This window comes from Crocodylus siamensis, chromosome 9 (assembly GCF_052110815.1).
Source record: "Crocodylus siamensis isolate JL-2025a chromosome 9, ASM5211081v1, whole genome shotgun sequence".
In the NCBI taxonomy this organism is placed as follows: domain Eukaryota; kingdom Metazoa; phylum Chordata; order Crocodylia; family Crocodylidae; genus Crocodylus; species Crocodylus siamensis.
Window position 1 is genome coordinate 71,603,585 of NC_143403.1, and position 27,121 is coordinate 71,630,705.

Here is a 27,121-nt window from a genome sequence, read left to right on the forward strand (position 1 = left end):
AAAGCATTAGTCAACTGAGTTAGTGAATATGTGGACACATGTGACACATTTACAACATTAATTAATACCTTTTATGAATGATTCATCCTGACATCAAAAGGTTAAAGTGGCTTATACTGCAGATACTGAGGGATTTCCATCTGTATCAATCTATAAATAATTGGCTATTTGTAATTAGTTGAAGGGTTCCCAGTCAGATGGTTATGGTGCTCGGAGCAGGGGAATTTCTGGCTACATATATATTTTGTTGCAGAATTGTAACAAAATTTCAATCCCATGAGTTTTTTAATTTCAGGGGAGATCTTGTAGAAAAGATCTCTTAGTCTACCTTGTCCAGCTCTTTCATCCCTGCTCAATAAGACGTGTTGTGTTGCTTATCTGATGTTGCTGCTTAAAAAGTACGCAACCCAATTTGGGAGTTGGGAGAAAGTTGAAAGAAAGATGGGATATACTCTGTGGCTATTCCTTGTACTTGGTCCATAAAACAGGCTGTTTGCTGGCTCATCCCAGCCAGCCAGGTAGCAGGAAGGGAGGCCCAAACTTTGTGGATAAGAATGCGGAACTCCAGCTTCATCTATCTTTTACCTTCTATTTCTATGCGGTCGTAAATGCTGTGGGATTTTCCAGGCTTGATTGGTGTGGGGGAAGCTCTTACACCCTTGAAGTTTTTCCAAAAGGCAGCTGAAGTGAGAGCGAGGTGGCTGTGCCTGATGAAGAAATGATACCGAGGTTTGGCTGTTATGGGCATGGCTGCTGAAGGATGCGACTTGCAGGGATTTTCAGACTCTGTGGATAGAGAGCCTTGCTTCTGAGAAGTTAGGTCATGCCAGGGGAAATTTAAGCAACCAGGCACTGGACTGTATTGTTTGCTGGTTAGAGGCTAAAGCTGTGTAGGCTGCCTGTGGGGAGCTGCAAATGATGCCTGCAGATGGAGGAAAGCGAGTCCAAAAAGATTCAACATAAAAGGGTTTGATGTGCAAGGTTTTTAATCTAATAGTTTGAGGAAGACGCACAGAAGAGGGAAGGCAATTTAAAAATATATCTTGGAGAAGAAACTTCACAAACAGAATGCAGCTTCTTTCCAAATTCCCCACTTTTCCCCGCTTTTCAGTAGTGTATATGAAGCATGATACTCGAAGCAATAATGTAAGCTGCCTCTGCGTAGGAGTGAGACAAAAAATCCTCTGTAACATGGGGCGTGCGCTCTGCCGTCAGTGAAATCTCTATTTTTGACTTCCAGCAGGCTCACAGAAGCATTACGGCAAGCAGTAATCTCACCCTAGCTTGTATTGCTGCTGTCAGAAGGCTCTTTCACAAGGTTGACTTTTAATCTTCTCTCTCCCTTCTGCTGCTGTTCTATCAAGGACTTTGACATTGCACCCCAGCACTAAGTCCTAAATCGGGAAGCTGGACAATGCCATAGTAAATAATCCACGTGAGGAGTGTTTAATATAGGGCTGGATGACAGCAGGCACCCTTTGCTCTCATTTAGTACCTCATTTAAGATCAAGTGGACAGAAGTTTAAAATGTGTATGTTCACAGCCCCTTTGGGTTTTCATTACAAATCTTAGAAAAATGTGATTGGAAACTAAACAGAGGGAAGACATGGTTGCTGCTGTGAGCAGTTTCTTTGGGTGTGTGCCGTTGCCCCTAGCATTCCCCAGAGGGCTCAGTTCAGTAGTATTCCAAACCTTACCAACGCTGCACCCAAGATAATGCTTATTTGGTACTGAAACAAGGACTACTGAAATGTGGAAGGATTTCATTGGATTGGATATTATATAGATTTTTACCTCTCTAGTAAAGTCAGATTTAGTCCACATGCCATTTTGCACTGAACATGGCACAAAAGTGGTGAGCATGGTCACAGCTTTTATTGATAATGAGCCTATAGGTGCCTGAACTCAAGCTCAAATAGTTTGCAGATGCGTACTCATTGAATCAGGCTGAAGGAACAACTGGAGACCATTTTCTGTGCTGACGGGTCCTGGCTGTGTTCACAAGTGTTCTAGTGAATATTCCTGCTCACTGAGCAATTTGGGATCATATCTGTGTTGCCCTTGGAAAAAGCTAATTACTTTTGCTGAAAGCATTTCGTGGTCCAGTAGCTTCTACAAATTTGCATACATTAGGATATGTTAAACTGAAAAAACCATTTGATCCTTAATGTGCTCACTAACTGCTACCTTTTATGTTTGTATGTGTTTTTTTCCTTAGCTGGAAGAGGAGAGATCTGTACTCAATAACCAGTTGTTAGAGATGAAAAAGAGGTAAGCTTTTCCTGATGTGTGTTCTAGTCTAGTCCTATGGAAAATATAGCAAAATCTGATGCAAAATTAATAGTTCAGGGAAAACGTGGCTCTTCTTATGTTAGTGACATGTGTTGTGACTTCTACAGAGTGGCATTTAAGTAATGTTGTTGATGAAACACTAACAAATATATGTAAACAATATTTTTCGTGTTTTCCTTACTAGAATTTGAATGAAAATGTAATTGGCTTAATAATAGGACATGTTCAGCAGCACTTAACTCTAGTATTTATCACCTCCTGCTCAGCTAAATGTCTCCTGCATTTTACTAATGCTAAACTCTCCTGATTTCAGCAACCAAATAACTTAGTGGTTTTTTAGTCTTCCTTCAAAAATTAGATGGCTTATAGATCTGACAAGTGTACACACGCAGCCCTAATGAATGGTGTGCTTAATAAATAGCTTAAAATGTTAGTACTGTGCAGGGTCAGGTTATCATTATGAAATGTATATGGAGGCAGCGACACAGCTTTTAGTCCAGTGTTCCACAGTTTGGGGTATTAATTAGGGGAGTGCTTGGTTGTAGTTTATCAGCCCTACTTCTGGCTCCCTTGAGATTGGGTTAGGTTACCAGGGTCTCCCTGTGGGAATCATTATCTAATGAATGTTCTCAGAGTCTAAAAGTTAGTCTATTCCTGATTAATATAATATTTGTAAAGGAAAATTCACTTGAATCCAAGTCTCATGATATGAACTACACTTAAAAATATTTTTGTCTGAGGAAATTGTATAAAGTGCTGGGGAAAGGTGCTGCTTTTCAGAGACCTGATTCTCTGGTTAAAAATGAACAATAAAGTAATACAAATCCCTTTGCCTCTAATTCCCTGTAAAACAGCTTTAATGGCAAAGAGTATCAATAGTCATCTTAAAATTCAGACAGATTCTTAATGTTCCTCTTCTGTCTTTTGGCCCTGTTATATTATTTTGGCCCCATAATTTGCTTTCCTTTCGAGTGTGTCCTACTCTCTTACATCTAGCACTTTTCCAGAGACCAGTGTGTATGTCTAATATTACATCAGCAAAGGTTCATGTAGCTTAAGGATCTGATAAGCTGAAACTCGGGTCTTAACTTCCTTCTAGTGATCAGATCTTAACTTTGATCACTAGAATCATCCGATACCTGGAAACACCTAAAATCTTAAGCACAGGACTTTTGGGGAGAAATGAGAAGAGTGAGAGCCTCATAAAATCTATAGGGAAATGCATCTTCAGTAGTGTAAACTGTTATAGTTCATCTGATTTCAGTGACAGTTTAAACTAGCTGTTGATCTTCTCTGGAATGCCTAATACAGAAAGAAATTAGAAGGTTAAATAGTATTGCCTCCATTGCAGCTGATTAAGGTCCATCTGTTGAATACATATTAAAATTCAGATTTACAAGCTCTTTGCAGGGTGGGGGGGGGAACCCTAATGTTTCAAAAGGTCCCTGACACATGCAGAGAAAAAAGGAGTAGGGCCCTGTGATTGACTCTGTAGCCTTCAACAGCTCCTTTGTTTGAAAAACTTAACTTGTAAAACACGAGGCCTTTATAAACGGGTTACAAGGAGAATGCAATCAACATAGTGTGTCTTAAAATAATTTTGGAGACGGGGATTATAAATTAGAGAGAGAGTATATCAATCTAAACAGATTTTTGTTATAGGGTCCATTCCAGGGTGGAATATACTTCTGACAGTATAGAATTATCTGAAAACGGATCGTAGTGGAAAACTGAAAACAGCCTCAAGGAAAATACAGGGTTCTTAAGTTAATTTTAGGATGGCATCCTCCTTAAATGAGGGATGACACAACATTGGTATATTCTGAGAGCTCCAACTTGGGGAGCTTAGGGAAAACTGAAGGTCATCTTTAAATTCTCCAAGATCATAGTTAGGAAAATATTAGGCTTGTTGCCCCGACAGCAGATATGAAAGTTGTTATCAAATGATGACAGCAGAGGAACAAATAAAAATACAGCTGAGGGTACAGTTATGGGTAGTCTTCTGCAAAGCTGTACAATCAATGACAGTGTAATTAGAACCCATATTGCAGAAAGCAAACTGTTGTCCTTTGGCACACATTTTATTAATAACCCATTTTTTAATTTTTGTGGATGTTGTTTCTCGATGGAAGCTGCCGAAAATAGACATAGACATCTGTGCAATCTGTGGGCTGTCTAGGTTGCCAAACTTACTCATCTTTGCTTACCTTCCTTTGCTTTTGCTGATACAGATGCACTTAACTTCAGCATCTTAGTAATATATTTGTCAATGATGACTACTCTGTTTCTTGGTATGGGCTATGATATGAAGACCAAAGCAAGCAGCAGAGCAAGAGTCAGTTTTTATGCAAACAATGCAATCCACTGAATGTTAGGATATGCAGATACGACATTAATTGTATGCTACCAGATAAAAGGGTTGGGTTAAAATAAGATCTAATTAAATAAAAAATGTCTCTCTGAATCCTAGAAACTCAATAAAAATACGGTGATTTATTTCCCTTCTCTCCCCTGCCCCACCCCATCCCTTCCACGATACGGAAGCAGAGACATCTTTTATTTTAATTGGGCCAAGCATCCAGCTAAGAACAATTTCCCCACTTACCTTCCACTTATAAGAGTTCTCTGTCGTTGAATTTTCCATATGAAATATTCCAGTTAGGAGTGACAGAGATTTGATATTTATTAATCTAAAACTAAGGGGGTTCTATGTTACTTCAGCTCATTAGATTCATTGTGGATTGCTAACTGTCTTACTGTCTTTGAGCTTGCGCTATTTATCAATACTCATTTCATTCCTCTCTCTTCCCTTTCCTACCCTTGCTTCCTTTGCTATATCTGTGTGTCTTTAATGGTAAGACTCAAGAAAGTCTATCCACGTTACAATAAATAAATTTTTTTTAAGTAGAGTTGTTGTACATATTTTGGCTGCCTTTGTCCCTCAGTGTCTTGCTTTTGTTTTGTAAAATACTCAGCAGTATATATACATATATATATATATCTATATTTTTTAAAACAAAAGAAAACTTTCGGTGCAAATTTCGTTCTTCCTTACAGTATTTTGCATTTCTCTTCCATGTTTCTAACATGTGGTTCTTGTTATCTTGCATTTTTAAAGCTTGCCCAGTAACACTTTAAGGTACTTGCTTCATTCTTGGAATTTCTTATTTTTGTAGTAAGGGAAGAATCTGGGTAATTTTATGCAAAAAGTAATCCATGTACCACATACTTTTCACATACTTTGCAGAGTGTAGTTTGCCCCTCCTCATAAAGGTGTTCTTTTCCTGGCTTTTTGGAATGATTGCATAAAATGTTAATAATTTTGCACATCTACGTGCTATATGAAACTCTTGGGTCCTGCTGGTAAGCAGATACTTATGGTCTGGAATGATGAATGTTATGTTAAATGCAACAGTTTTCTCCTTACTGCAGATGGTCATTAAGTGTTATGCACGTAATTTTTCTTGCAAGTCATTTATATATAGCTAATTCATGTTTGGCGTGCATCCTTCAAGTTTAAGTATCCTTAATGCCACTGATATTGCAGGTGGTATTGAAGTTGAGATTATCAACTGGGAGGATTATCTGGGGACGCTGAAAGGGTATCGTGATTCGGATTCAAGTGAAAAGGCTCAATGTAACATACCTATAGTATTTGTTGGCTTTCCATTTGTCCTTTAAGAATGTCTGAGTGATCTGTGAATCAGTATGTTCTTCCTAGAGACAATAAGTCAATGGTAGAGGAAAGGGGCTTTTAATCTCCTTTTGATTTCTCTCCTCTTGCCTCTCTCCCTTTCTTTGTATAATATATCAGTTAAAAGCATTATAAATATGGCACATATGACACTTATGCCATTATGAAAACTGTCCCACTGGTTTACCTGCCTTTAAGTAACAGACACCCTGCTGCTTATGCTGCATGTCCCCTTTAACTGTTAACACAATAGTCGGATGTCCAGAGTTTTGTGTGGGTGTGGATGGCTGTAAAATTCATAGTGCTTCACGTGGCTTAAACTTGCTTGTTTAGTGCTACAAGTTAGCCAGAACCAGACAAAACATTATATGAGATAAAGGTTTAGCTAGGAAGCTGAAGTGTTGGGCACTAAGCCCTTGAACATGAGACAAGTCAATGTGGGGTCTCCTTGCTACTCCAGCACAAAGGATCCAGGCAAACCCACTTGTACTCTGCCCCCAGGAGCAGTAACTGCATGGCAGAGCTTCCCTTTCTCCAGTCTTTCATGTGCACTATGGAGCCATGGCTCCATGGGCTCCTACAGATGTGTGGGGAGCCTGCTCTGACGCACTCCAGCCGCCTTCTGCATCGCGTGCATCAGTGTTCCCCTGCTGAAAAAATGGTGGTGGAGTGCTTTGAACTAAAACATGTTCAGTGAGCTTTAGTTCAAAGCACCCTGCCACCATTTTTCAGCACAGGCACGCTGATGCATGTGATGCACAGACACTTAATTAGTATGGCTCACTAATTAAACCACCTGGTGCTGCATCCCAGAACACATATATACAAAAATGCCCCATGAGTTGATGGAGTTGCATAGCATTGTCATTCCATCGCTCCCCAACTCCTGACAAACCCATGCAGGTTTTTGCTGCCCTGCTGCTCTTTTATACCCTGTTCCCACTGCACAGCTGCCCTAGTTCAGTTAAGAATGTGCTTAATAGAGAGCAAGACTGCTCATGTGTGAAGTGCTTTGCTGAATCAGGGCTTGTGGAAACAATTGAGAGATGCATTAAGTGCCATTGCCCTTTTTATTAATGAAAGGAGAGATTTATATTTGTAAAGAGTTTTCTTAGTCAGCAGTTCAGTATAACCTTTCATGGAAAAAAAAAAATCAACCTCAGTCTTGAGTGGTATATGCTGTCTGTAAACCCCAGATTCTCCACTTACTGCTTCCATTCCTGAGTATAAACATAATCTTAACAATGAAAGAATGACAGCACTTGTGCTCTCATTGTTCAGTTTTCTATTTATTCTGAGTCATTTGAGATGATTGTATTTCATGGACTGGATATCCTGGGCCTCACTAACAGTAGATGTCATGAATATTAAAAATCTTTAACCTGGACCAAAGAGTATTTCCTTAACTAATGTGTAGTGTGCTATGTAGGGAAGTGTTCCACACTTGGAGATTGAGCAGTCCCAACATGTTCTGAGTGTATTTCGTTACTTGGCTGATGATCATGTTGTTCTTTCTCCTTAAGGATTATGCCTCTTTTCTACTGAAAGCAGCATATGAGAGAACCATTCAACACAGTTACCTCTAAAGTTTCAAAAGGAAAGGTTGTTAAGAATTTGGAAAAATATGGCTGTGGTTCTCAGAATTACACAGAAGAGAGGCCTGATTTTTCAGAAGCAGGGAGCACCCAGCAGTCTCTGCTGAAGGGCATCGGTCGAAGCTGCCGTGTACTCCATTGTTCTGGAACTGGGCCACTTTTCTAAATGGCTAAATATGGATTAGGAGCCTAAATGAAAGGTTCAGTTTTTAAGAAATATGGCCTGTCACAAAAACACTATTTTGCCATTTTGAAGTATTTCTATAGCAAGTAGCTGGCTCATGTCCAAATATAAGCTTTCCGCCTGGATGCACTTGAAAGCTTTGTTAAGGTTAAAATGCAAGACTTTGCTGTATCCCTTAATACGGGATGCTATCCCCATTCTGCTGGAGAACTAAAGGCTAGATTTCCTTGATACTGAGCAGGTAAATGATTTCCTCGGTGCTGTTCCATCGTTGGATGCGACAGACGATATGAACGTTCCTTTCACCATCCACACGCTCAGATGGTGGAGCTTCAAAACCGTCTCAGCGTGAGGTCAATTTTAAACCTGGTACTTGGAGAGTATCGATTTACATCACCTGCTAACTCTTGGGTTAATTTTGTAGTAATTTGCTTATGAATATAAAAAGGAGTGCTTTTCTGATGCACCAAGCATTTGCAAGCGTTGTGGTTTGCCACTTCAGGTTTTTATTTTTCATGTGTTCTTCCATGTAGCAAAACAGATTCCCAGTGACCTTCTGCTAAGATGAGAGTTATCAAGGCCCAGTAACCTCTGAAAGTATCTCTCTCTGGAATTCATGAAGTTACTGAAATTAGCGAGGACCAGCTGATATTTCCAGCATCATCAATGCTTTGCATGATGACTGTATAATAAGCTTTGCATGTACTTTTTGTTGCGTATTAATAATTATTCCAAGAAGTAACAAAACTCTGAAGTTAGGTTTTTGTGGATCATCTTGTGCAACATGGTTTTTTAATTCTGTATTTCCCAAATCTATTAACTTGTTTCTTTAAATTCAAATGGATGCGATGATATGCAGATTCTGGCATGTGTCTACATAGGTAAACTTTTTGTTTTGTTTCCACAGTGGTACAATCCGAAATTATTTTTTTCAAACGTAAACTCTCAGTCAAATATAGAACTGAAACTTGTTTTTAAGAACAACTTCTAACACTAGTCTGATACTTTAATTTAAAATGTAACGTTCTTGGGTTGATTTAAGCAGGCCTAACCTAACAGTTTCTTTAGATGATTTCTGAACCTTTGATTTTCTTTTAGAGAATCTGCATTTAAAAAGGAAATTGATGAAGAAAGAGCTTCTTTACAAAAATCCATCAGTGTTACTAGTGCCTTGATCACAGAGAAAGATGCAGAACTGGAAAAACTCAGAAATGAGGTATCGTTTTTAGAATTATGCTACTCTAGACTGTCGTGGATCTTTATCTTTCACAACTCATTTATAAAACGTTAAGAAAGGCACAGTTTTTTCCCCATTTTTTTTCTAAAGATGAGCTTCTACATTTTTGCTTAGGTATCTAAATACATTCCAAATAAGAGGCACTGAGCATCCATAGTTTTCATTGTTTTTTTTACAAGTTACTGGTGCTACATACTTATGAAAATTAGGTCACTTTCTTATTTAGGTGTTTAAAATATGGATATAAACATCTAGTTTGAGTGTGGTGTTTTTGAAGTGTAGGCTGCTGTTTCTGTCTTTACTTTCTTTTGATCAAACATAGGCGGTACGCCTAATGATTTCTATGCTTTAGTCATATGTTTACCACTAAAAAAAACAAGCCGATAATCTAACATTTGCTACAACCAGTTTTCCTTTATTACATTTGACTTTCCTCCAAATTTCCTACACTGTCTCTCTAATTATTGCAGATCACAGTGCTCCGTGGAGAAAATGCCTCTGCAAAAACCTTGCAGTCAGTAGTTCAGTCACTGGAGTCTGATAAGTTGAAACTTGAGGAAAAGGTGAAGAACTTGGAGCAGAAACTCAAAGAGAACAAGAAACAGCCTTTAACTGTAACTAGCTCCTCAGGTAAAACAAAGACAGTTCACTTACTGCTTCAATGTGTTCCGCTTTCGTCTTCTCAAAGATGTCCATACCATTGCTGTAACCTGCAAACCCACATGTCAAGAGGGGGCTTATTATGTTTGAAACCCCTTTCTACAGAGATGTAGCTTTACCCGGTTAGAGTTGTGTGCGAGACTTTTGAATAAAGAAAATCTGACTCAGTCCAGAACAAAGCCAGTGGCGTGGCAAACCCTGCAGGTGGGGGTGGGCACATGGAGGGTGTGGGGGTGAGGAATGCAGGTTCTGAGTGGGAAGGGAGCAGCAGCTTTACCCATCCGCAAACTTCTAAACAGGCCCAGCTGAGCTGCTGCTTTGCATCCTCTTCCCACCCCAGCTCCATTGCTCTTCAAAGCAAGCAGCTGCAGCTGGGAAGAATTTTGAAGCTCCTGGCATGACAATGCTGCCAGGGTGCAGACACTGTAGTGGTAGGGGGTGATTTCAGCATCCCTCCTAGCTTATTACCTGGGGCAGGTGCCTCTTTCACACATCCCTAGTTATGCTACAGCACAAAGCTGTTGACATGGTCTGCTGTTGTCACCAGTTGCTCCTACTTGCATTTTATAAATGAATTTTGCCTGAAATACAAGCATCCCAAGCTTCTGCCTGTATAATTTTTCCCCACTCTGAGAGAGAGTATTTTCATGAATTCTGTTACGACTCCTGCAGACTTCTTCACGGATTCCCTGAAAAGCAATTAGACCTGGTCTGAGCACAGTATTGGGAGCCAAGACTCCCTGATTTCTGATGCTATATAGGCCAAGTCCTTTACATGTTCTGCCTCCATTCCCAGACTACTTTCCTCTTAGGGAATCTGAAGTATGTAATCACTGTGCAAGTACTATTAAGTCCTGAAAATGCTTCTGTGTAAGGTGCCAGCATGAAATATAAAGTAGGTTCACATCAAGAACTCTGGGGTCTCCTGTTGAGTGGTTAGAAATATCTCAAAATGAGAGTACCGGGGACAGTGCAGCAAATAAAGTATGATTTCTGGTGTTGAACCAGTGCTGCATGGTGAGGCTGCAGAATCTTAATGCCTGCCTTTTCTCTTTGAAGGTGACACTGCTGCTAATCTACTCCAAGAAGAAAGTGCAAAGGAGAGCCAGGTATTTGGTCTGGAATATGTGCTCTCTAATATACTTGTAGTGGCCTGTACTTGAGTTAAATACCTTTCCAAAGCTGATGGCTATCTAAACAGGGTTATAACAGATTGATATATTTTTTGACCTCTTCTCCCCAATCTCCCTGTGAAGCAGGAATGAAGATTGGTTTGTCAGTTCTAATGATCAGCCTCTGACCTGAGAAGAATTGTGGTGTTTGCCATCTCATAAAATCTAGCCACTTGTGTCTAGGTGTCTACCTTGGATGCCTACTTTTGAAAGCATTCATCTAAGCTGCTTGTTAATCAACCTGTAGCATTTCACTTGGAACAGTGGATGGGTGGCAGTTACTCAGATATAAATGGTATGTGGTCAGTAAAAGGCTTAGGCAACAAATTATACAAAGAGGCATAAATGTACTTAAGCAATCAAACTATTTTTGTTAATATAATGTACAATCTGCATTACCACCCATGAAGACAAATGCCTTGGAGAAAAGGTTATAACAAAAGTGCCCACAACAATGAATAAATTTCACCCTGTTTAAAGAAGTGAGTTATCTAACTAGAGTGTTGTGTTTAGTTGAAGGTCTGTTTCCTGGTAATATAGCATGTGTTTAGATAAGTAACAGTATTATTAACATACTAATCACCGGTTTCTTTCTGTTGTTTTTTTCCCCTTCCTCATGTCCCTTGCTTTCATCTGCTGCTGGCAACACTTTCTTCCAATCAGCATATGGTTTGTTTCTGCTTTCTCTGCTTTTTTTATTAGCTGTGTTTAATTTGCTGGGTATTACACTGGTTACTTTCTTTTCAGCTGTGGGGAAGACTTTACATGGTGTTTCTGCACAGCGCAATCAAATGTCTGCATTCCAGTCTGAGAACTCAGACTTGGTTTGGAAGACTGTTCAGAGAGCATGCATGCTCTGTGCCATTCTACTGCTCTCTGGAGGGGAGGGTTCTGGGAATGACTCCTTTCACTTGTGATTCTCCATGGTACATTGACTGGTGAGGGCAGGACCAGAGGAGGCATGAGAGCTGGATAAGAATGATGCACCTTGCTATACAAATCATAGAAGGGTGCGTGCGTGCGTGTGTGTGTGTGTGTGTGTGTGCGCATTTCAGTAGAATATTAATGTTTCTCCACAAATGCATTTAAATAATGCTTATATAACAATAGCTGAGCAGTTTACCTCTGCTCTTTATTGATCTGGGCACAGACAGACACTAAACAGATACAGGTTTAATCTGTTAGCCTGTTACGTAGTTAGTAGGTACTGCTCCATTTAAAGGAGGGCCTGCTGAACCATTAGAGAGACAAATAGCATGAACATTTCAGTTTGCTTGCAGTCTTGGTAGTCCTCACTTTTCTGCAAGTGGGGTTGTATTAGGATGGAACAGAACGCCATGTTCTGGTCCACTTGTTCCCTGGGTTATCAATACTGAATTTATTTCCTTACTTCAGGCTTCTCAGATTTCCAGAAAATCTGATGGTCTGGAAATTGATGTTCTGTCCGTATGGTAGAATAGGTACAACATGGACATTGGCAATTTAGGCTTCCCTCATGCTCCTCCCCATTTCCTGTAGGAACTGGTGTAGTCCTGCTGAAACAGCTTGCAACAGCAGCTGGCATGGAAGATGATCTGTGCTACAGGCACTTGTCCACCAACTCATTTCAAACTGTTGGGTGGAAACTGTTGAGTCCCCAGTCAGAATTTACACTGACAGCTCAGGCATGCTCCTTGAGCTGTTACTAGTTTGTAAGCTTCCCCTCTTGATGCCCAACCTTGTGCTCTTGCCTTGTGCCATTGTGGTCGTTTAAAGGTGAAAAGCAAATGCAACTCTTCTGTGGCTTTCAGATGCCATGTTTGTGCTGCATGTTGATATGTTGCAGTCTCTTTTCACTAATGTTTGCTGTACTGTGCAATCCTAAATCTAACTGTCTTTTATTCTAAACACCCCAGATTGATTTCCTGAATTCGGTGATAGTGGATCTTCAGAGGAAAAATGAAGAATTGAAGCTGAAGGTGGAAACAATGTCTGAAGCAGCTCTCAATGGCAATGAGGAGGAGATAAATAATTACGACAGGTATAAATATTATGTGGAAAATTGATTTGGGTTGAGCTTTGCTGGTGGCACTAGCAGTTGGTGCTTTGAACCTGTCTGTTAACAGAGAAGCCTTGTTGCATGCAGTGCGAGCATAGCTTCCTTCCTTACATGACCTGGGTGGCTAGACAGAGGCTGAGGGGAAATATTAGTACACCTTCATTTGCTATTGTGCCCAAATGTGGGCCTGGCCCCTCCAAACCAGGATATGAGTGGCTTTGAAATGGTGGGTTTATATTTGTGTGTATGAAAACTGCAACAATTAATTCAATGACTAAGGTAAATTGCTATCACTGAATGGGGAACAGCAATTCCAGAATCTTTTTCTGAAAGGTACTGATTCTTTCTGCTGCTTGCAGTCCATAGGATAACCTGTAATTTTTAAGCAGCACAAAACAATTAATGATGTCCTTTGGTCTTTCCCCTCACCCCTCCTATATTAAGAGAATATCCAACCTAACTTGTGCTAATGTTGATCTTACAGCGAGGAAGAAAGCCTGTCGAAGAAGAAACCTCGCCTCTTCTGTGACATTTGTGACTGCTTTGATCTCCATGACACAGAAGACTGTCCAACTCAGGCACAGATGTCAGATGAGCCTCCCCATTCAACTTATCATGGCAGCAGAAAAGAAGAGCGCCCCTATTGTGACATCTGCGAGGTGTTTGGGCACTGGACAACCAATTGCAATGATGATGAGACCTTCTAACCCAATACAAGGCCAGGAAAGCAAATCTTGTTTGTATGCACTAATTGGACACTTTACACCACCAGCATTTGTATGCGCAGGCATCAGGAAAAGGGACAATGGCTCTTGACTCCCACCTACTCTGGAATCAGCAAACCTATAGATATTTTGTTTCTCTGCTAACAAATACTCTATTATCCCCCATAATAAACTAAAGTGAAATATACATAATTTAATAGATGACTTTTTGCCATTTATTTCCCAACTTTTGGTTTTGTCCCATCTTTAAAAAGAAAAGTCCCCTACACTGTTACATTATCCTATGGGAAAAAGGTATAGGAGCAAAGCACTATAGTATGGTAAAGCTTATTTAAATACCTTAAAATTATACTGTTAATTTTGATATTTGCACTAAAACATTTTAAGGCTGCATTTGTACATTTAGATTTTTAAGCTTTTGACACTGGAATGAGTTGAGAAATGTTTCATCTTTATTTTTCATCTGCTCATTTAACTATTTTACTGTGCTCGTGATCAAAGAACACGAGCTCTGCACTACCTATCAGTAGTGCCTTGATTTCTGTTTGGTTACAGTGTGAGACTTAAAATCATGAGACAGGTAAGAAAACATAAGCTACTGTGGGGATTTATTAGAAAACTATGCTGTGCACACTTACTGCAGTATGTGTGACATCCCTTTTTTGCATTATTTCTGCTCTATACAGTGTGTGTGTGTGTGTGTGTGTGTGTGTGTGTGTGTGTGTATGTGTGTGTGTATATACATAAATATATATTAAAATTTATATTTTGGAAAAAAAGTGTCTTCTTTCACATTTTTAAATTTTATTCAATTCTTCATGCGACCTGTTTATGGGACAAACATTACAGCGTGACTACATGGCTTTACTTGGAAGTCAACAAGTAAACCAAACCACCTCAGTATTGGAAGAGACTTTTTTTGTGAGAATCTCTCCAGCAAATTTGCCTTCTATAGCAGGTTTTCAGTCAAGTCCATCTCAAAAACAGGTTATTTCAGTTTTTGTGTTTCATTTTCAGATGAATGTATCATGGAAAATTACCAGTTGTGGATTTTGTTATAACCAAAAACAAGGGGTGAAGAAATCTAACCTGATGGAATAGTGATATGTTCTGGGTACCTCACTACATGGATAGCTAAAGCTTTGTCGGGGGGGGGCTACTGCTAGCAAGGTGCGATTCAAACATGAGCAAGTGTGGAACAAAGTGGCTTTAAACCACTGATTCAGCTTGGTTTAAATCTTCTCTTTTGAATGTCTTCTGGTGTATGTAAAAAGAACAAATTGTACTGTATCTTCCTTGCTACCTGTACCAGAGATCTGGGATTGACTCTTCTACAACTGTGTGTATATACACATATATATATATATATATGCCTTTGATGTATTTTTTTTCTCAAAATGAACAACTGCGTATTTGGCCTATGAGTATAAAGTAAATCTTCTGTAGTCATTTTAAATCCCGGGCAACGAATGTATTATAGAAACAACAGGAACAAAAGCAGGGAATCAGTATTAACGGGAAGAATGGCGTCTCCTGTACCTTCCTGAATAAATGTTTATTGTCACTGCTGTGTCGCATGCCTCCTTTCTCCCTGCCCGGGGCAGCGCTGCTGGCAGCTCAGGCTTCTGCCACCCATTACGTACATCATGCAGTCGCCTAGTGCATGGCGCAGTAAATTTTACACCAGCCGCCTGTGTGAAGACAGGGCACCTGCCTAAAGCCCACCAGCCCAGAAGTTAGTGCTTGGAGCGCTGCCCAACTTCAGAGCTGGTTGGTACCCGGCTCCCACGCCAAAGAAACCAACGGGCGCTGATGCGACCCCTGCCCCAGCGGCTGCCCCGCCCGGGGCTGGCCCCCGCCTGCTGGCTAAGCATCTAAGGGGGGGGGGGGGCGGCTAGAGAACCACGTGGGCTAGCAGCACGGCCCCGGCGCGCATGCGCGGGGGAGGGCGGGGGTCACGTGGTCCGGCGCCTTCACGTGACCGGCGGCGGTTGTGGCAAGTGGGTCACGTGAGCGGCAGCCATGGCGGCGCACCTCAGCTCGGGCCGCGTCAACCTGACGGCGCTGCGGGAGGCCGGGCGGCGCGAGCTGCGCGAGTTCCTCGACAAGTGCGCGGGCTCCAAGGTGGGCGCCGCGCCGCGCCGCGCCTCCTTTCCCCTCGCGGGCGGCATTGGTCTGGGGATGGCGCCTCCTTCCTGCCCTGCCTTGCACGCGGGCGGCGACGCAGCTCAGCTCTGTTCTCCTCTCCTCTCTCCCCAGGCCATCGTGTGGGACGAGTATCTCACCGGGCCCTTCGGCCTCATCGCCCAGTACTCGCTGCTCAAGGTAAACGCCAGGGCTGCTCGCATCCTGTGCGTGAAAGGCGTGTGTGCATGTGTGTCTGCGTGCACGCGTGCCCCAAAGCTACCGTGAGGGTCACTCCTCAGCGGCCTCGAGCTGCTGTCCTTTTTTGCCTTTCGACTCCCCAGTCTGGGCAATGGCTCGGCCTTGCCAGACCCGCGCAGCTTTGCGGTGGCCAGCGCCTCTGCCAGTCTCCTGCTGACGCCTGGAAGCAGAGCACGGAGGTGTTTTGAGAGCAGAGAAAGACGCACAGTCTTCAGCCACAGGCAGTGCCTTTTTTTTAAATGACCCCCTCCCTGCCCTGCCCTGCTGCTGATTGACTTGCCCTGCCCTCGAGCCAGCGGGCAGCGGCAGCCTGGTTTTGCCAGGAGAGCGATGGCGCATGAAACTAGCTCCTTTCCCAGTCAGTCTGGGGAAGGAGAGGAGGAGAGCCACATCCTCTTTAGACGGGGAGGGATGCCTGGGAAATGTTCGCTGCGACAGTCTCCGTGGAAACTTTTGGTGTGACGGAGGTGGCAGTGACTGGTCAGTGGTTTGTTTCCTCGCAGGAACACGAGGTGGAGAAGATGTTCACCCTCAAGCCAGGCCGCCTGCCCACAGCTGATGTCAAGAACATTATTTTCTTTGTCAGGCCCAAGCTAGAGCTCATGGATATAATTACTGAAAATATACTCAGGTAAAGCCTGTTCTGGCTGAAAGACCATAGCCATTTCTGAAGGCTTCAGGGAGTTAAATCTGTTCCACTTTCCACCCCTTTTGGTTTACATCAAGCTTCAGTTCCAAACAACCTGAGTTAGGTGCATTTCAGCTGTTTTGGCAATAAATTGTGTAGGATCAGAGTCAGGGACATGCATCCTGTAGCACAGAAATGCAGCTCCCTTGAGGGTGAGGACAGGGCAGACTAGCAAAAGGCTTGAAGGGAAACCTCTGTCCCTCATCCAGTAGGTTAGTTGGAAAGGCTTGTCCATTGTAAAGTGCTGAGAGGCCAAGATTTGAACCACAGGCTCTGGGCGGTGTGAGATCATGCAAATCTGCTGTTTACCCCATAGACCATTACCTTTTTGCAGGTGGTAAGTGCTGTAAAACATTATGTAGCAAAAGCCCATGAGCAGGAGCTCTAAATTGTAGATGACGTTTGCTTCCCTAGAAGTCAGTGCCCCTTTGCTCAGGTGCTGTGCTCCGTACTCCTGATCTGAGCTACCGCAGCCTGTGTTTACTGGGTTGCTGTGCTTGTTCCTGTAACTTGCCATGGTGACTTTTTTTTCCAGTGAAGACCGAGGCCGCTCTCCGCAGAGGGACTTCCACATCTTGTTCGTGCCCCGTCGCAGCCTGCTGTGCGAGCAGTGGCTGAAGGACCAGGGTGTTCTGGGGTCCTTCATCCACAAAGAGCAGTACAGTCTGGACCTCATTCCATTTGATGGAGACCTGTTGTCTATGGAGTCAGAAAGTGCATTCAAGGTACATGCTTATTTCTCCCCCCGAGAAAAAGATACTTTGCACTACAGGAACCCCTGGACTGATTGCTCAGTGGCACAAACCTACTATAGGCTTCCTCTTGCCATCTCTGCTTACAGGCCTGTTGAATTGAATTGTCTGAGCAGCACAGAGGATGAGTTGGAACATGACAGAGCCTGGAAGCATGTATTACTTGGTGACGCATTCTGTAATTGGCCACTGGAAAGAGAGGGAGGAAGTGGCTTCCCAGCAATGCTATGCTGTGACAGCACACGGAGAGTGGCATGCTGGATTGGAAAAGTATAAAGTAACAAGGTTCATGAGCTAAGTGTTTCTGAACAGAAACTAATTGCTTGGATCATGTGTTCAGGCCTAATGTGTTAGCAAGAAGAGCCCCCTGTGTGTAGAGTTGTGCTGGGTATGACTCAGTGGGTTCCCATTTCACCTGAGATACATGAGCAGTAAAGCTGTGTTGCTTTAGCATTTGTGCTGTGGATTTGCAAGGGGAAGGGGTCACAGCAGCAGTTTCCCAGAAATAAAAATCTCATTCATCATTGCACCCATCACAAGTTTCCTCCTCCTCTGCTCCATGTGAGCATGTCCCTCCCCCTTTGAGGGGAAGGCAGTGGGATTCATCTCATGTTTCCCTTTAAAAGCTGACTTTTGTCCCATGGGGCCATGTGTGTGCAGCTGGAACCTGCACTGGCTCCGTGCTCTAAGTTTGGTGCAGAAAGGGTCTACGGTTGGCATCACAGGAGATGGCTGTCCTGTCAGTTGCAGAACAGAGATGGCCAGGGAGCATAAACCTCCTTCATCCAAAGGAAACTTCCTCTGCCAGCTTGTGTCCCTGGGCAAGCTAAGCAACTGGCTAGTTAGTAACTCTGTGTTAGTGCTGACTTGGGCCAGGTTTCATAGATCATAAGGCCAGTAGGGACCTCGGAAGATTACCAGGTCCAGCCCCCTGCACCAAGCAGGAAAGATAACTGGCAGTCACTTGACTGTCTAGTCTCCTCTTGAAGATTTCCAGGGTAGGCGATTGTACCACCTCTGGAGGAAGCTTATTCCAGAGTCTGGACACCCTGACTGTGAGGAAGTTTTTCCTAATGTTGAGCCTGAATCTTCCAGGAGTTTGTGGCCATTAGTTCTAGTTATCCCTCCAGGTGCCCTGGTGAACAGTTGCTCACCGAGCCCTTCATGTACTCCCCTAGTGTCGCAGTAAGGTGCTACCAGGTTCCCTCTCAGCCTTCTTTTCCTCAGGCTGAAGAGTCCCAGGTCCTTCCCTGTACGGCTTGCCTTTTAAGACTCTGATCATACGGGTGACTCTTCTTTGGACTCTCTCAAGCTTGTCCATGTTAAAGTGCAGTGCCCAGAACTGGATGCAGTACTCCAGCTGTGGTCTCACCAGTGCTGAGTAGAGTGGAAGAATCACCTCCGTAGTTTTGCTGGAGATGCATTGATTGATGCATGCCAGAGTATTATTTGCCCTGCTGGCTACAGCATCAAACTGCCAGCTCATATTTATACTGTGGTCTGTTACTACCCCCAGGTCCCTTTCATTTGTGGTGCTAGTCAGTTTGGTGCCACCAAACCTGTAGGTGTGTTGGGGATTGCTCATCCCAAGGCTTAAAGAGGTGGGAGAATCTGAGTCATCTTAGCAGTCCCTTGACCCATCTGATTCAGCCTGCTGTACTGCTGTGGTGATGGTGCCTCTGAAATGGCCTGTTTCTTAACCTTCCTTTCCTTGTCAGGAATGCTACTTGGAGAGTGACCAGACAAGTCTGTACCACGCAGCCAAGGGCCTGATGACTCTGCAGGCGCTTTATGGGACAATCCCACAGATCTTTGGGAAGGGCGAGTGTGCAAGGGTAAAACCAACTCTATCTTGCTCCATGTCTTAGTTGCCAAATCCCTCCTGTGCTTGTGTAGCTGTCGTTAGTATGTGCATGGTTCACTGACGCTCTTAATCATAAGCTGCAGTTTGCTCCTGTCAAATGAAATCTCACTCAGCCTCCTGCTGAGGACTTTACTCTTCTGAGCAGTATAAGGAGCTTCGTAAGTGTTAACTACATTTTTTTTAAATTCTCCCAATAGTTATCCACTGTATAAAATGTCAGCTGGCTGCTGAGATTAACACCTCTTCTCATGTGTTTCAGAGGGATTCAGCCAGTGAATGTTTTTGTTTCACGACTGTTTTAACATCTAGGAGAGCTGAGGGAAGGGGTTTTGGCCAGTGGTTCTAGAGCGCATTGTCCATTCACAAATATCTTGAGTAACTGGGCTTCTTGGCTTCCTCTAGGAGACTGCAGACAAACAGATCTTGCTGTCAGGAAGTTTCCCTTGCATTTGATGTAAATTTTTCCTAGTATCCTTTTGCCATCATGTGAGACCACCTTTGCCTTTATCCTTGCCCATTATTCAACACTTAGCAAAGTTGTATGTGTCTCATACTTTGGGTCTCTGGCTGTAAGGCAGTCCCTTTAGCCTGATCTTTTTTTTGTTCATCTCCTCTGAACTTCCCGTGTTCAAGGAGGGCGGGTAGAGGAGAGGGTTACAAGCGTAGTCACAGCAAGAGCTAGCGTAGGGTGGCTTGGTTTGCACCTTCCTGTCTCTGGCTCCTGTTGTAACAGACCTGCAACTTGCCATTCCTGCCATTTACTCTCTGTGCAATTCTAGTAAATTAAACAAACACATGCAATAGAGATGGGGATAGGGATGAACCTGTCTTGAAAAGGGGGTTGGAGCAGGTGACCTCAGAAGGTCTGCACTAGCCCTACTTCTTAAGACATGTAGGTGTATCTAGTCATCATAGCACCCCCCCCCGAGCCATGACCAAGGAACATTTTGTTTCAGCATGTGGCTAATATGATGATCAGGATGAAGAGAGAGTTCCCTGGAAGCCAGAACTCAATATTTCCTGTCTTCGATACCCTCTTGTTGCTGGACCGCAACGTCGATCTGTTGACGCCGCTGGCTACTCAGCTTACATATGAAGGGCTTATTGACGAAATTTATGGAATTCAGAACAGTAAGTACTGACAAACCTAGAGCGAGCCCCTGTGGGTTTGGGGATAGGGTGAAATTCCTGAGAGCTGGGAGAAGTGGCAGTGTGCCAAAGGGAATTTTGCTCCAGATGAGTTTGAGATGGGGGTGGGTGAGAAAAACCTCATTAGAGAAGGGCTGGCGTAAATGCTTGAGGCAATTAGAAACTTTGGTTTAGATCCTGCTTCTTGTGAAGACTAATTGAACCCCTGCCCTTTACGAGGCATGAGTCTGTGTGCTGGCATTAGCAGTCCCAGTGTACTTCTCATTGGAGTAGGAAATGTATATAAACTTCTCTTTCCCTCACTGTTCATTACAGTAAACAGCTTCCAGCCTCAGCCCCTGCCCATCATTTGTCAAATGACTCGGGGTGCGTCCCCTTAGCTCCCTAGGCCAGAAGCCAGTAGCACCTGTAACTTCCCCACGCTGCACTGAAGAGCGTGTAGGATGCTTCTCTTCACCTGCCCAGGAGTGAGCTACCACCTTGGCAAGCATCTCAAATGCCCTCTATCTCGGTGTGGTTTCTGCCTGACTAGGAGGGATTTTCCCCTTTTGATCTAATCAGCTCATCCCTGGCAAGAATACTTCTTTCAAGTTGTGCGGTAACCATTTACTCTAAGTTCTCTGTGGAGAGCTGCATTTTTGCCTCAGGAAAGCTTTGTGTGTAGCGGTTTGTCATAACTCTTGGGGTTATGTCAGGCGTATGAAGTGTCCGTCATTGTCCGTCTCTGATATCAATAGCTTATGTAAAACTCCCTCCTGAGAAATTTGCCCCTAAGAAGCAGGGAGAGGGTGGTAAGGATCTCCCCACGGAGCCTAAGAAGCTGCAGCTGAACTCTGCCGAGGAGCTGTACGCTGAAATCCGGGACAAGAACTTCAACGCCGTGGGCTCGGTGCTGAGCAAGAAGGCCAAGGTCATATCTGCAGCCTTTGAGGTAGGTGCTGTAGGCAGGAGGGTGTCTGGATCTGCAGTCAGCCCGTGAGTCTATTCTGAGCCCTGCTGTTTGTCTGATCTTGTGGCTGCTCTATCATGGGCTTGGCATTTTATTCCTGAGCTGCCCGTTCATAGAAAACTGAGCGGGTGGGATCCAGATTGTGTCGCTCAGCCTGCAGGTGTTTGAGGGACTCAAATGAAAACCCTATTTTAAGAGGCTGTAGAGGGTCTACCCTGAATTAAAGCCTTGTTAACACCTTGGAAGGTGCTTTGTAGAAGCACGAGGGGGAAAGCCTGTTCTAGGACTTACAGTCTAAATGAGGCTGAGAGTATGTTAAAGTACCACAGTTGGGGCATGTGCCTGGTTCCCTTCACGCAGTGCTGGAGCACCTTAGATCCCTCTTACTGTTGGGAGCTCAAGCACAGACCTGAAGGACAAAACCCTTGTGTCAGCAGTGTTGGGGTTTCACCCCGAGTGACTTATCCAGGGGGTGTGGCTGAGCACGGTGCTCTGGGCTCCTGCCTCAGTACTGGCCTGGCTGTCCTCAAAATTGTAAGCACCAGAACTGGCAGCTTGAGGAATGTGGGGCCAGAAGACCAGGGAGGCAACCGGGCTGCAATGCAGGCTTCTCAAACTGCAGACTCAGCACAGATTTGTCATGGTGTCGGGTGTACACAGGGCCTGGCAGGCTGGGACCCTACCTAGAGGCTCCAGGTGCTGTCACAGTCCCTGTGCATAGTCGCATGTAGGGATTGTCCTTCAGCCCACACAACTAAAAGATGCTGGTGACCTTTTCAGCTGGGTGTAGGACTTACTGCAGACATCGAAAGACTCCATCCAGTTGACCTTTGTCAACTGGGACCCCTTGGAGAAAGGAGCTGGCAGCCCTTCCCAGGAAATGCAGTGGCTGAAAGTTGCATTTGTGCAGTGACATTGGGCACTGAACAGCCAAGAAATGTGAAAGCAGTTCTGTGGTAGGCAGGACTTGCTGTGTAGGTGTTACCTTCAGGCATGAACATGTGGTTTGCCACAGTGTGCCCTCAGAAAAAGCGTGACTGGAAGAGCGGGGAAGAGACTCGTGGCTCCCAGAGCTGTGTGATCTGGTGTGCTGTGACATCTCTACTCTGAAGGACTGCACTGAGCTCCCATGTTTCTCAGCTGTTGAGGGCTTTGCTGCACAGCCTCATGCTAACTCCCTTAGTATTTGGCTTTCCCCTCTGCCAGCCTTAAGACAAAGTAGATGTACTGTGTATCAAATTCTAGAGCGCATTCGAATTTGAACTTGTAGGAATAGCTATTTACTGGGGCATTAGTGCTGGAAGCTCCCAGAGTTTAAAGTACTTCACAGTGGAAGGGGACGGAAGAGATGTGAGAGATTCAGATGTAATGGGTGATAATGAAACAGCAGCACATCAGCAGCAGAGGACTTTTTAAATGGCAGACTTCATTAGCACTTGCCTGCCTACACATGCCCATGTAGATCATTCTCATTTAGTCAAGTTTATTTGTAACGAAGCTTGTTGCAAATTTAAATTTAAAAAAGATGTGGATAGGCCCGGGGGGGGGGGGCAACATGCAAACTTCTGGATTATTCTGGCACAAGAGGCTGTATCTGCCCTTTGTCTTGATCCCGTGCAGATAGCGTATGACAGAACCTGAGGCAGACCTGGAAGTGTTGCAAGTGAGCTGGCAGCTTGAGGAGTGGTTTGGGGGGCAGCCCCTTCTATGAGTGTGTTACATGGCACCAGAGCACGGCAGCTCAAATGGAGGTGAAAGCCCTGAGTCTGCCTGAGTATTCAGCTGGGGGTGATGGTCCACAAAGGGCTTGCTGGCCTCACCACCTCTGCAGAGAGCTAAGTGGTACCTCTGTTTTGTGGGTGAGGAAACTGAACCAGGACTGACAGGCTTAGAGGCAGGCAGCATGTGAACCCCCCCCCCCCCCCCACACACACACACACTTCTGACACCTCCCTGCTCTAGCCCTGATGCCTGCCTCTGTTGTTCCATCTGACCCTGCTCTGTAATGGGAGTTCTTAAGTTCCGAATTTCTTCTCTGCACTTACTCCCTCCAAGGCTGGAATTGTTTCCCACTTCTGGACTAGAACAAAGCAGGGCGAGAGAGCACTGAGATGCTTACTGTTCCATCTCTCTATTCCTCTGCTTTCTGGAAGGATTCCCATCATATGTGACAGCACTACAGACAAGAACTTTATGTAATATTTGCCATGTGAGCCAGTATTTTATCCACTTGGTTGACATCTCCTGTACGTTAAGCCCTTGGGACAAGGTTACTCTAGCTACAGCCCAGCCATGGTTTCTGTACTCTTGAAGAAGTATAGTAATACCTTCCAGCTTCAGAGGACAGTCATCTGGCTTAATTAATAAATGTGCAGATTACACCCTCTTTGGTCCCTGGCTGGACTGCACAGTAGGGTAGAGTCCAGATGCAAATTGCAGTAAGAGGGGCAGCCTCCATATGTAGAGAAAATTTATTCCAGGGTCATGGTTGAGCATTTTCTCCTGCTGCAGTAGGAGACTGTGCTATCAGTTGACGGGGAGCAGGAGCATTATTTCAGTCAATGGCAAAGCCGGACCGGCTGTCCAGTGATCAGACATTACTGATACTGCGCAAGGAAATCAAACTGTGCAACGAAGCTCATGTGTTTCACCGTTGCTTACACAAAGCACTAACTTCTGCCCAAAAGTCTATTGTTGATGAAGTGATGTGACAGGTGCTGCTGTCTAAGCTGTAACCGCTGTGTTTCCTTAGGAGAGGCACCATGCGAAAACAGTTGGAGAGATTAAACAGTTTGTCTCACAGCTGCCCCACATGCAGGCAGCAAGGAGTTCTCTGGCAAACCATACCTCAATTGCAGAGCTAATCAAAGACATTACTAGTGAGTGAATTTCTAAGTCTTCCCTCTACAGCTGGTTTTGTGTTGCACCTTTTGTTGGGGAGAGATGCAGTTTAATTCACTCCACTGTTGAGTGCTAAATTTGTCTATATGTAACTAAAACTAGAATTACTGAAGGCATTTAACACAGAAAATGTTAAATGTTATTTTTAAGTACTGATGTGCTAATGTTTTGATTTCCTTTCCATCTTAGCATCAGAAGATTTCTTTGATAATTTAACGGTGGAACAAGAGTTTATGTCGGGAATAGACACGGACAAGGTGAGTTGCAAGGCTAATTCTGTTGCAGATACAGACTTCTGTGATGCCTTGCTAAAAGGTTGGGTACTTTTTAAAAGAGAAAAGCCTGAACAGAGGTTGACTGCTTTTCAGTGCTAGAGTTCTGGGAGCTTTCCCGAATGCACCAGGCAACCCTGCAGACGGAGGGGATGCAGGGTGCTGAGCATACTTCCTGGGAGGGCAGGGGAGCTGTGGTTGTCAGTCTGAGCCTTGGCTCCCCTGAAAGACCTGCACTTTGCCTTGGACAGTGATCTATGGATGGTGTGAGGGTGAGGCTAGTCTGAGTTCTGGCAAACTGCTTCCAGCCTGTCAAACGTGACCCAAGGCTTGATCATGGAGTCACTACTGCTTGTGACATGGAACCAGGGCTCTTACGCAAATATCTAAGCTGCCTACACTGCCACTGCGACCTCTGTTCTGTTGCTCTTTAGCGCCTGACGTGGAGATGAAAGCATCCCCCTTCGTTTTACTTGTACTATTAGGAGCTTCTTTTTCAGGTGTGTTAAATTCTCAGAGCTCATTTGTTTTATAGGTTAACAATTATGTTGAAGACTGCATCGCTCAAAAACATCCATTGATCAAGATACTACGACTCGTTTGCCTGCAGTCAGTATGCAACAGCGGGCTCAAACAGAAGGTGTTGGACCACTATAAGAGAGAGATTATCCAGGTCAGGCTGTCATTATTCAGAGTCAATAAATCACAGTGCAAAGCCACATTAAAGCCGCAGTGCTAGACAGCTGCACCCCCTGCACCTCTTCAGGTGTGTGATCCTGGGGATTTCTTTGAGACTATTCATGTGTACAAAGTTAAGCACCATTTGTAAATCTTGACAGGACAAAAGCATCCATGCCTGTCTGTTTTTACGCTATTGTTTAGTATCTGAGAGAGTGCAGGGGGGAAGTTTTATAGCCAGTAATTTACTCCCTGAGGAACATTTTAAATCAAAGTAGCTCACTGCTTCATTTTATTGAAACTACGTATCGCTTTTTCTCATGTTTTAGTCTATTGTCTATCTGCAGTTTTTGCTTTCTGACAAAAGGTAGGTAGTTGTGAGCATGTATTTCAACTCTGCACACTAAGTAGCATCACACAGTCTTAAAATACCAGAATTGTTTTACTGAATGTTTTGTTTAAAGCATGTCACTCAGGAAACCTTGGTGAGGGCTCTGGGAACTTGAGGACACCCAGTTGCTCATTTCCTTTGAAGGAGCTGGTGTAAAATTGCTTGGTTTCACCTCTGCATATATATTGACTGGCACTGCATCTTCATGTTACAGACTTACGGCTATGAACATATATTGACTTTAAACAACCTGGAAAAAGCTGGACTCTTAAAATCTCAGACAAGTGGAAGAAACAACTACCCAACCATCAGAAAAACCTTGCGGTTGTGGATGGATGATGTTAATGAACAGGTAAACTGAGAATTTTATTGTCTGACTGGTCTGCCCTGAACACACTGACCTGTGCACAACAGCGGGGGGGGGTGTAGGGGTTGTCTTGTACTTCCGTGAGTCTGATAACCTTGTTGACTTGCAGTCACGCTCCCCTCTCTTTCTTCCCCAGAATCCCAATGACATCTCCTACGTGTACAGTGGTTATGCTCCATTAAGTGTGCGTCTGGCCCAGCTGCTCGCACGCCCGGGCTGGCGTAGCATAGAAGAGGTTCTGAAGATGCTCCCAGGCCCCCACTTTGAAGAGAGGCAGCAACTCCCCACGGGCCTGCAAAAAAAACGTAAGAGCTTGCATGTGGCATCTTTTCTCTTTTGGAATAAGCAGGCATAGCTTTTCCAGGGCGCTCACTGTAGTCACCCCATTGCAGATGGGGGAGCTGAGGAGCAGAGAGGGCAGTGCAGCATGGGCCCCAGGCCTGGGTTAGCCCCCTCCTACTAGCACTGTTTCTTTGCACCCCCTTCCCCCCATTTTTTCATGTAGTTGACTGATGCACTGCAAACCCCTCTACATGTAGGTCAGCATGGGGAGAACCGTGTCACTCTGGTCTTCTTCCTGGGAGGTGTGACCTATGCAGAGATTGCAGCACTGAGGTTTCTGTCCCAGATGGAAGATGGAGGCACAGAGTACATCATCGCCACCACCAAGTTAATCAATGGGACAAGCTGGATCAAATCCCTCATGGAGAAGCTGGAGCCAGCCCCTTTCTAGGATCGGAGCATCAGCACCTTCCAAGGCTGCCTGGGACGTGACTGTCTTTGGCCATCACAGCTGGATGTGAAAAGGCCAAGAGAAACAGCAGTAGTTGGAGAACGGACTGTGAGTGGGGACTGTCCTTTCTGCACTAGCCGGTATCATGGTTGCACTTCTCTCCTTGCATTTCCTGTTCTGTTCTTGCTGTACAGAACACTGCATTTAAGCCACAAGCAGCTGGAGAGGAAATAAATGGTGACTAAAGTATGCATCTGGTGATCTTGGAGCTAGGTGGAGGGAAGGTGCTAGTTTCTGGTCTGTCCCCTGCTGCTGCTGTAAGCAGCAGAACAACTCTGCAGTGTTGTGCTACGTGGCTGAAGCAATGCTGCTTCTACCCTCTCCCTTGGGAGCCT

General features: G+C 44.2%; 2 protein-coding genes across 10 annotated transcripts in view; both read left to right on the plus strand.

Annotated features, from left to right (window-relative positions):
• The window catches only part of CLIP1 (CAP-Gly domain containing linker protein 1), a 94,696-nt gene extending 79,535 nt beyond the window's left edge, over nt 1-15,161 (plus strand). For all 9 annotated transcript variants that reach the window (XM_090063874.1, XM_090063873.1, XM_090063871.1 and 6 more), the window contains 6 exons: nt 2,219-2,271; nt 8,864-8,981; nt 9,473-9,632; nt 10,722-10,771; nt 12,730-12,854; nt 13,357-15,161. In XM_090063874.1, coding sequence (XP_089920000.1) covers nt 2,219-2,271; nt 8,864-8,981; nt 9,473-9,632; nt 10,722-10,771; nt 12,730-12,854; nt 13,357-13,579 — 729 coding nt within the window. In that variant the 3' untranslated portion in view covers nt 13,580-15,161. The remainder of the gene's footprint in view (nt 1-2,218; nt 2,272-8,863; nt 8,982-9,472; nt 9,633-10,721; nt 10,772-12,729; nt 12,855-13,356) is intronic.
• A 402-nt stretch (nt 15,162-15,563) lies between these two features.
• Nucleotides 15,564-26,975, plus strand: VPS33A (VPS33A core subunit of CORVET and HOPS complexes). Its single transcript, XM_090061921.1, has 13 exons — nt 15,564-15,721; nt 15,857-15,922; nt 16,486-16,613; nt 17,206-17,395; nt 19,141-19,257; nt 20,243-20,417; nt 21,173-21,366; nt 24,137-24,263; nt 24,475-24,542; nt 25,093-25,230; nt 25,841-25,978; nt 26,130-26,298; nt 26,533-26,975. The coding sequence occupies exons 1-13, from the start codon at nt 15,620-15,622 to the stop codon at nt 26,724-26,726; spliced, it is 1,806 nt and encodes a 601-aa protein (XP_089918047.1). The 5' UTR covers nt 15,564-15,619; the 3' UTR covers nt 26,727-26,975.
• Nucleotides 26,976-27,121: the final 146 nt, after the last annotated feature.

Bases quoted from the DNA above. Each gene is read 5' to 3' on its own strand.
- VPS33A (XM_090061921.1), top strand. From the start codon at position 15,620: ATGGCGGCGCACCTCAGCTCGGGCCGCGTCAACCTGACGGCGCTGCGG. The intron at 15,722-15,856 runs GTGGGCGCCGCG...CTCTCTCCCCAG, and splicing joins ACAAGTGCGCGGGCTCCAAG to GCCATCGTGTGGGACGAGTA. The intron at 15,923-16,485 runs GTAAACGCCAGG...GTTTCCTCGCAG, and splicing joins CCCAGTACTCGCTGCTCAAG to GAACACGAGGTGGAGAAGAT.